The 9,981-nt window shown below is 45.4% G+C and overlaps 1 protein-coding gene across 1 annotated transcript in view; it reads right to left on the reverse strand.

Annotated features, from left to right (window-relative positions):
- Nucleotides 1-8,943, reverse strand: part of FTCDNL1 (formiminotransferase cyclodeaminase N-terminal like) — a 33,824-nt gene extending 24,881 nt beyond the window's left edge. The window contains exons 1-4 of the mRNA XM_081095485.1: nucleotides 8,852-8,943; nucleotides 6,694-6,819; nucleotides 4,011-4,106; nucleotides 2,423-2,575 (exon numbers count right to left, since the gene is read on the reverse strand). Of these exons, the coding sequence (XP_080951611.1) occupies nucleotides 2,423-2,575; nucleotides 4,011-4,106; nucleotides 6,694-6,808 (364 nt within the window). The 5' untranslated portion in view covers nucleotides 6,809-6,819; nucleotides 8,852-8,943. The remainder of the gene's footprint in view (nucleotides 1-2,422; nucleotides 2,576-4,010; nucleotides 4,107-6,693; nucleotides 6,820-8,851) is intronic.
- Between the last annotated feature and the right edge of the window lie 1,038 nt (nucleotides 8,944-9,981).

Genomic DNA, 9,981 nt, shown 5'->3' on the forward strand with positions numbered 1-9,981 from the left:
CAAACAAACACGGTAAGCCTTACATAAATAGAGTAGGCCTATGTGTCTCCTAGCTGTCCACTGAGGTATATTCAACTGCCAACAGCAGCATGTGAAAAACACACTCATGCTCTCTCCCCCAAACCTCCTTCCTGTCATCATTTGTAAGTGATGACACTTCCATGCCATCGTTTTGTTCCCCGCCCCCAACATCCTTTGGAGTCTCTCCATTATCGATTACCTTCGGCCACCGTCACCTTTCCAAACTGATCCGCCTGCATCCTGTTGGTCTCTGCAGGCAGAGTGATCTTTCCGGAGTTCAAAGCGAATCAGACCACTTTCTTGCCTAAAACTCTTCAGTGGTTCCCATCCTGTTACAATAAGGTTTGAGCTCCTTCACCAGCACATAATACTCCAGGATCTGACCTCCAAGCATCACTTGAGCTTCTATCTTAACATTCCCAGGAATGCCTTTCCCATCTCATCCACCTCTAAGGGCTGGCCACACACTCAAGTCCCTTGCAGGCCCCAAATCCCAGGCTACCCTCACCTCTGAACCTCTGCACTGCTGTGCCCTTTATTCTAAAAGTTCTTAAATTAAAATGATTTGTGCAGTTATGCGTGAGAGTATGTATCTCTGTATGTATACAAGAAAGCACAGGCATAAAAATGTGCATGTGATTTTGACAGTATTTATAAGTCTCCTCAACACCAATTTCATGCCCCACTTTAACCCCTTCCTTAAGGTATAAGCAAGCTTATAGCTGATATCAAAAAGTTCTGAAATTTATCATTCAATGAGTTTTTGCACACAAAAGCATATATGGATTATCAGTATCAATAACCAATATCAACTATATTATGAAACTGGACTGCTCTCCACTGCCCTTCTTCCCCCAAAAAAGTTAGTTCAATTATCAACTTCAAGTTGGTTTCCCTGAGAAGGGGTTACCCTAGTGGAAAACATCCCTTCACCGTTTGGAGAACAGCCAGTCCTTAGAATTTGAATACTTTTGCCTTATAAGAATGTCTGAGCATGTTGTTAAAAAAAAATTGGATGATATTAGATGAACAGCTGTGCAGAAAGGGGAATGTAAAAATAAAAACTGCATGTTGGAGCATCAAAATAGTAACCATGTACAGTATATGACTGTTTTTAATCAGATGAAGATTGAAGCTATTACATTTCAAATCAAATGTTATAAATTAGTTCAAGAATGCAGCTGAGCTCTCATTTAATTAGAAATGTCCATGTTTAAATCATGAGGTACAGTAGCTGCCAATGAAGCAAAAGGGCAGGGGAAGGGAGAGATCTTGTGTCCAGACCCTCCGATTGTTGACTGTCTCCTTTGCAGGACGCACATCTGGGCAGACTCGTCCTGATGTAATGAAGAACTTCGTGTACTAGCTAATTTGAGATTTAATGTAATTGAACATAATTGTTTTGAAGACAATTAAAATCATTATTCTGCCCTGGACATCTATGAACTCTTCTTTTTTGTGTGAAACATATTTTCCCCCCATGTTAAATTTTAACTCTTTCTTGGGTAAAAAGTAAAGCACATTTTGGGCCAAGATTTCCCTGCGAAGCAATCCTTCGACTGTCAGGTCATATTAAAGTGCAGTACAACAGTGAGTTCTCCTTTAGAAACAAGTCTCATTTCCTATTCCTGGTGCCTGATGCAGCTCAGCCAGGGTCCAGACCTACATCCCAAATGTGAGACGATTCACTATTAAATAAAAATGAGGGACTTCTGAGGTCATACAGAGAAGAATGCAATTATCCGAAGGCAGCCTTTCCCCCACAGGTTATGAGCCCCTGTGTGCCGTAATTAACCGTGGCGCAGCTAGACAGTCCAGGCAAAGGGTCTTTCTTTTCTCCCAATTTGCCTAATTCCAAAACACCTCAAGTGACATAGCTCAAATTTTCCAAATTAAACTCACCCCTGGGGCTGAAATCAAGCCTGTGACAGTTCAGTTCTAAAGAAAATCTTAAAGAGAGTCCTGCACAGGGAGAGAAAAAAGTCAGGGGAAAAGCGGGTAGGAGTTAACATTTAAGTGGTTTTCAACCTCATCATTACCCCTGCTCAAGAAAATAAGACACAGATGGGCAAAACACAGCATCGTCCTGCCCCAAAGAGTCTAGGAGCTCATTAGAAACTACTGTTGTTTCCTCGTGGTCCACCATGAATTCGGAAGGGACAAGTGACTGATGTGCTGCATCCCACAGCAGTCAGCGCTCCCGCGCCCCGGCGTGGACACTGGAAGGATGCCACAGAGACACGATGGGCCACTGCAACCCAGGAAAGCTTACTGTTCAGACACGCCCTCAAGGTAGACCTTTCCCGGGGAGCTGAGGAGCGCTGACATTGTCAGGAGCTGCTCTGCTTTGTAAAAATGGTTTCCGTTAAGAAATAACACACGGCCCCAAGCTTTCTCTTACTTCTGGCCACAGCTCCACACTCTTCCACTGACACGCCGGCGAGCGGGTAAATGGGGATCAGGTCCACTGCTCCCAAACACGGGTGGATCCCCTCTTGAGCCTCCATGTCAATAGACCGAAAGGCCTCCACGCAGGCAGCCAGGACAGCATGGTCTTAAAAGGTAAAATTGTACAAAACAATCATTAAACTTTCAAACACAGTAAAGAATCAGCTATATTTTAGTGTCCCACTAATTGTTGTTGTTTTTTTGTAATCTGTATAGAAGATGATTTTCACCCAAAATAAAGTAAAAGATCCAACATTTCCCCTTGCCCTACCTCCCAATCATCATAAAAGTTCACATTTCTTCACATTTATTCCCCAAAGTAGAGGAGTTATGCAATGTTTATGATTCTTAAACACCTGTGTGCGTGTGTGTGTGTGTTTTATTGATTTCAGAGAGGAAGGGAGAGGGGGAGATAGAAACATCAATGATAAGAGAGAATCATTGATTAGCTGCCGCCTACATGCTCCCTACTGGGGATCAAGCCCGCAACCTGGGCATGTGCCCTTGACCAGAATCAAACTTGGGAACCTTCAATTCGCAGGCCAATGCTCTACCCACTGAGCCAAACCAGCTAGGGCACCTCTGTGTTTTTTTACAACTGGTTACTTTAAATGTTTTCAACTTTATCAAATTAATCTGATAAAACTTTGTATTTTCAGAATGCTTTATTAATTCTTATTAAAATATATACACAAAGTTTTAAAAGCATAACTATTTATTTTAGTTTTCCTCTTCTCCAGTAATTAGATTTTGCGTTCAAAGATTTTATTTCATCTAACTACATATGACAGATACCTAAGAGCTATGCTATTACTGAGTTTTCATTAGCAGTACAGAATGACCATTTCAACAAGAAAGATAAACAACGAAGAAGCAAATTTACCATCTTATGATTAACATTCAAGATAATTTGTCCTGTTTGCTGGGAGCTACCAGCCAGCGCTTAGTTCTTCAAACAAACATACCTTATGAAAAAAGACAATCTGAGTTGAAATAAAGTCTATTTAAAAATATTTTGAGCCCTTTTGTAAGCAATATTAAGATAATACAAGTTTATGTTCAAACAGTTATGATCCTTCAAATTCAACTGGTCCCACTAAAACTTACAACATGAGACATTTCATTTCAATCCGTGAACCAACTCAAGATTTCAGGCTCCCAACCCAAAACACAACTGCTTAGCATGTTTCATTCTATGCCAACTTATCGCTGAAATCAAGGCTGACTTCAACACTATGACTCCACAGGTTAAAACTTGAAGATTGTTTTTCTTATCCATAAATGATACGTGACCATCTTCAGGGGGGAAAAGGTATTATTCTTGGGCCCAAGATTCATTGTAACGAAGAGGAAATGGGAAATGTTTGAGATGTGTATGTTCAGAAAAATGATGAAATGCATTTCTGAGGTAGACTCTCCAGGTAATGGACTATTCCTACGGCACAGGAAATCAATGAGTAGAGAGCATGCAGGCCTACCTGAAGCTACCCTTCATCATAGACACAGACATATATATATGAAGAAAGAAACTGCGGTCTCACTTAATTCATCAACAGAAGCTGCGATGGTAATGACTGATCTGTTGTAGTCTTGATCAGAAAATATATTGAGCACTGATACTTCAGGACGTTTCTTCCCTGTAAAGGAAAAAAATATAGAGGCAAGAATTATTTTTCTCTGCTGAAGCCTTAATACTTTACTGCTTCTGATACAATTATATCTGTTCAACAGAGAAATTTCGGGGTTGTGACCTTTGAGGTGACACTGGCTAATCATGACGTTCCTGGGTAGTAATGCCCACTCCTTACGGCGCCTTCCTATGTAGCTGGACGGCTCAGCTCGGACACGAGGCTTTGGTGTCTCTCCACTCAAAGATGGCAGCCTCTTCTTTCAATTGCCACGCTGTGTCGCTCCAAATCCGGTTCCCTCTCAGTCGCGTCTTTCAGGCCTTATCAATTTCTCCTTCCTAAACCCAGAAATCAACCTGTCTGGATAAAAAGCCGCCATCTGGAGAAACTACGATGGGCCAATTAGTGCCTGAAGCAGAGGTTTCTGGGATGCATGCACCTGCCTGTTGGAGGCGCTCCGACCCCAACACCTCCTCAGAGGCCACCCACAGTCCTCAGATGTTAATGGCTTCCAGCCTCCCGTGGCCTGTGACTCGGTGACCACGTAACCCGGAGGAGAAAGCTGCCCTGCCCTGCCCTGCCCTGCCCTGCCCGGCACGGCAGCCACACATAACCCCACATTATTTCTGAAGTTTACAAGCCTGGTCCAGGCCCCTTAAAAGTCCCCCTCAAGCCTGCAAAAGCAAATTCAAAGAGAAGGACAAAAGTTTTCAGGCGGTAATTAGATCGTTCGCCATGCCATTATACCTTTGTCCCCCCACCCCCACCACCCCCAATCCCCTGGCAGCTTAACAATTAATCTTTTCAGAAGAGAGGAAAAATAAGTGGCATGCAGGCACGACAGAGCTTACAGCAGCCCTATGCCATTAACTTTAATAACTTGAAAAGATAAACTTAGAGTATGTCACTTGCTCTTAGCCAAATGAGCATCTATACAGCCCTGCCCTGGTGTAGGTCTAAAGTTTATAACTCAAGTTTCTTTCCCTGAGACCTTTTAGGCCACTTAAATGTGTTAACATTACTCAGTTAGGAAAATTATAGGTGTTACGGTTTATTCCACTTGCTGAAAAATAAATGCCTTTCAAGTATTTGTAAAACAATAGGTCATTTTCTTAGCTAGTGCTACTTCCTTGCATTTTCATAACTATAAAAGATGAAGCAAGAACCAGACCAGACAATCTCCTTTTTACTGTGATTTTATTTTTCCATCCTAAATCTTCTTCTGAAAAGCTTTTATTCTCAGTTTCATCTGACTCAATTGAATCAAATGCTGAGAGAATGAAACACTTTCTCCTGCAATCTCTCCAGCATGCAGAGAGAAAAAAACGGCTGGCAGGAGGAGCTGTCGGGCTGCCTCTCAGCAGAAGTAAATTGTTTGGTGTCTGTAATGGAGTATAATAGCTATAATTCCATTTGAGCTGCTGCCACTAATAAGCTGATAAAAACTGTGAGTGAGACAAGGCAGCCATCAGCGTGTGGCTTCCCCAAATGTCTCGGCGCATTCATTTAATCACAGAGACAGGTAACCCGATCCCATTAGATGTGCTTGTCTGACAATGAGGGGCCGAGCGGGCCATTCCCTTCCCACAAAGAGAATGCAAGAGCACAGCTGGCGGACTCCAGAGGTTTCTTTCTTATCAGCAATTATCAGGAATTTTCGTAGACATTTCCAGCTCCTGTACAGTTGCAAGACAGTAATTTAAATGCGCTCATCGTTAGAAATGGGCTGAAGGAAACACTTGTTTCTCATGAAAAGCAGGAACGAAACGAAAAATGACCCTCAGAAATGACAATACACTGTCTGAAATGCTTCAGGGCTAGGGGCCTAATGCTCGCCTGCTGCCAAAAAACTTCATTTAATAACAAAGTTTTCTATTTGAACAACTGTGTGTACACTCACTGTGTTGTCTGTGTGTGTGTGTGCATGTATGTGTGTGTAAAAACAAATGATGCCGAGAACTATGTCATCACATGAACATTTCAACAAGAGTAAAAAATTTAAAAAAAAAAATGAAAAAGGAGAGGAGTACTGGCCCAGGGAGCAAGGAGGTTTGGGCTCCAGACTCCTGAATTGCTAAGTGATCTTAGGCGCATCACTTAAATGCAATTGCCTAAAAGCCTTTCTTTATAGGGAAAATAGGTAACAGAAATAATAGTGCTGTAATGATAGCAAGGGCTTTGCTGGCAGGAGTGCTTTGAAAAGTGGTTGGTATTTGGCAAGTTTATTTTTTATGTAACCTGCTGAATAAAAAGCAAAATGCCCAATTATGCTCATTCTATTAATGATCAAATAAATGGCCTGTGAGGGGGACATTTAACCTTTATGTAACTATATCCTCCTCTCACCCTCCACTATCCCTAACTGCATGGCGGAGCGCAGGCAGGCGTCTGGAAAAGACCACATGTGCACATCTGCCTAACTGCTCTACCTCAGTATCCTGGAGGCCTGCTACAGCCCAGGAACGCCCGGGGCGGTGGGGGGGGGGGGGTAGCTCACAAAGAAAGAAGAGTGTTCTATAGATACTGTCTGCAGAGCACAAAAATTACCGTATCATCAAAACACTACATATCCACTTCAATTGTCTGTTGTTCCTACCATTTTCCCCAAGAAGAGCTGCTTTTGCGATGTTCTCAACGACGTGTTTCCTCCTGGCTTCTGAGATGTTTAGTAAACAGGCAGCCAAACGGAGCCCCAGTCTGGAGGAAGACATGCTGGTTTTTCCTAGAATGGGAGAAAAAGGAGTCTTCATTTCCGCCTCTACAGTTCATTCAAACAATGTTCATGTTTATTAACCATTAAAAAAATCATAGCTCTTTGGAAACCAGTTAGTCCTAATAGTAACACGTCACTCTCTCACTCCTTAGGGAACACCTGAATAATAAGACCCCCAGGGAGACTCCTCACGAGACTGTGTATGTGGCACGCACAGATGAACACAGTAGCAACACTGGAATACCAGCATATCCTTCAAGTTACTCAGCCTGAATTCTGTCGTGCAAGTGAGACTTCCATTAAAGTGCATTATTCCCTTTTAAGCACAGCCTTCCTCAGCTTTTCCCTGTTTCCCGGGTCTTCTCTGTGTAACCAGTAAGCATGATCCTGTTGTTAAATGAGACTTACCAAAAAAAGAGGAATGAAGGAGATTATTTAATATGCTGATTCCTACAAAAAAAAACGATTCCTCTAGCAAAAAGAAATAAAGGGGCTCACTTAGGGGCTTTACATGACAACGATCTATGTTCCTCTGGCACTTCGATCTCCAAAGTTGCTAAATCAGTGGCAAACCTTTCCACAGGACTCCGGACCTTGAACTGTGAAAGCTGACATGTACTCTGGTATGCCACTCAGTAATGCCGAGAAAGTGACTGATTCTTTCACTGAAAATGGATTAATTTCACACGTTTTAGAAGTTGCTTTGATGCTCTTTAGGACTCCAGAAAGGCATTTTTCAACCCATTATCTTTCCATACCTCATATGGAAAGACGTGATATGACGTGAGGAAATTTCAATAACTCAAAATAGTAAGAACCCCCCCCCCCCCAACCCTTTTTGAGACCAGGCCATGCTATTCTGGCCTTTTAACATATCATATCGAAAAATGAACGCAGCCCTCATGACCTCATGCAACAACTACCTGACTAAGGTCACTCCGTGTCAGGCAATGGTCTCCGTGTGGGGGATGCTTCAGGAAAGGGTGGTCTCCTCTGAGACAAACATTAAGCCTATGAGTTTTAGCTAAACGTGCTGGGTGCCAGTTAGTGCTCTCCACGCATAAATCCACCGGCGGCCGGACACTCGGGTCGGTGGCCTAACCACCCTAGCCTAAAGGAAGTGCAGAGCTCATGGGTAGTTCAGGCTTTTATAGTGACCATCATCGCATCGAAAATTCATAAAAGATACGGTCATTCGGTTCTTCTGGAGTAGACATTAATAACATCGCTGTATTAAAGCAGCTCAGACCTCTGGTTCTCACGTAAACAAAAAATTGCTTTACACAAGGGGCGTGGGCGTCTTCTGGCTTTCATTTGTTTTCGGTGTGTTTATGTAGCTTAATTGTCTCATCAGGCACTTTCCCAACCTAATTATGCTTCTTAACAAATGGTGTTTATGGCAACCCCTAACAGTGCAAGGGAAAGGATTAGTTTCATCTTCTCATTCCACATCTGATTCCCTGTGGACAGCTAAATCACACAAGATGGTGCTGGGGAAACCTACCTTCCCAGCACACGCTGGAAGGAGCGGCTGCACCAGGCTTCTGGAGAGCGGTCAGGCTTGTTAGTCAAGGGTAAGGATTGCTCCCTCCTCCTCTCACCGAGGGACCCGGAGCCAGCCCTCCCAACACTCGGGAGAGGGGAGCCCAGGCCGCCCACCCTTCCAATCCCCGTGCGTTCGGTGACGCCCGGGACAGACCAGACCCTGGCTCGGCGGGCGGTGCTGGCAGGGCCGGTGCGGAGCGGAGCGGCTGGCGAGGGGCCCGCACGCACCGCCGGGAGCACTGTCAGGGCCGCAGAGGGAGCCGCGGGCCAGGCGGCAGCGGGTGCTGGGGCTGGAACTGCGGCTGGGACCCCCGCGCGGCCCCGCCCCGGGTCCTGCGTGGAGCGCCCCAGGGCCACGCGGGCCCGAGAGTAACCCAGGGGCTCGGCAAGACTCCCGGCCGCCCGAGCCCGGTCTGTGGTCTGCGAGCGGCCCAGCCAGGGCCCGGCTCGAACCCGTGGCCGCGAAGCCGCCCTGCGGGTTTGGGAGGGAACCGACCTGCGCGCGGAGGGGAGGGCGGCACCGAGCCTTAATCGCCGCAGTCGCCACGCGTGGCCGCTGCTTCCGCCGCCAGCCCCGCCTCCCGCCCCGCGCGCTCCTGCCTGCGTTCCCTCCAGGGCCTTGCCCGTGACCCTGGCCCGGCCTCGCCCGCGCGCCCGCGGCCCGGAGAGCTGGACGTCCTTGTTGGCACTGCCCGCCGGCCGCTCCCGCTCCGTGGGGAGCCTGCACAGTTCCCTCCGGGAAATGACTGCCTCGCTAGGAGGGCAGCGGGATCCAAAGGCGAGGCCATTCCCCTGGACCAGGCACCTGCGGGGGCTCTCCCCGGGGCGGGCGCACAAACACCCCCGGTCCAGTTCCCTTGCCGCGCGCACCCGTGAGCGGGAACGGACCGCCCTGGGACCAAGCAGTGCTTGCACCTGACCGGTTAGCCCAATGCCACTGTGAACCTAGCACTAGGCATTCCCTTTTTTCTAGGCCAGTGAACTTGGGAGAACACATTTCTCTTCCAAAAATTCAGGACCTGTGTGTGTGTGTTTTTTAATGCAGCAACCATTAAATGTCACCATTTTGATCCAATTTCGTTTCTAAACTGCAATAATCACTAAATAACGACTTTGACAGAATAAATTAATTTTTAAATCTATTTTTTATTTTCTAATTATACTTTTTAAATACAGATTTGAGGAAATTAACATTTATGTGGACATTTGGTTTCTAGCCTAATGTGGCATAAAAATAAGTAACATAATGAGTGCTAAAAAAAATCAGGTTCACGATGCTTCTCACATCATCATCATTGTACTTAGATGTCACAACAGTATTATGTGCGATTGTGTCAGATCCTGCCTTCCCCATCTCGGAGTGTTGGCAGGTAGGAGGGTTGTTGGCAAGAGGCGGGGTGTTAACCTCAGGATCCTGGATCCATTCCAAGGCTGGTAATTACATTCTGCCAGCCAAAATTCATCCCATAATTTTAATTGGATAAATCCTTTCTGGCCTAAGCTACTGCTATGCCTGTCAAACTGTTGCCACATTTCACCCCAGAGGTGTCTGTGTTTTAGTAGCAAGAATCAGTCCCTTTGAGGTTGGCTTATCAGTTTAAATCCTCAAGTGCTTTGGGATCCTAT

The sequence above is a fragment of the Myotis nattereri genome, assembly GCF_964212035.1.
Source record: "Myotis nattereri genome assembly, chromosome: 7".
In the NCBI taxonomy this organism is placed as follows: Eukaryota; Metazoa; Chordata; class Mammalia; order Chiroptera; family Vespertilionidae; genus Myotis; species Myotis nattereri.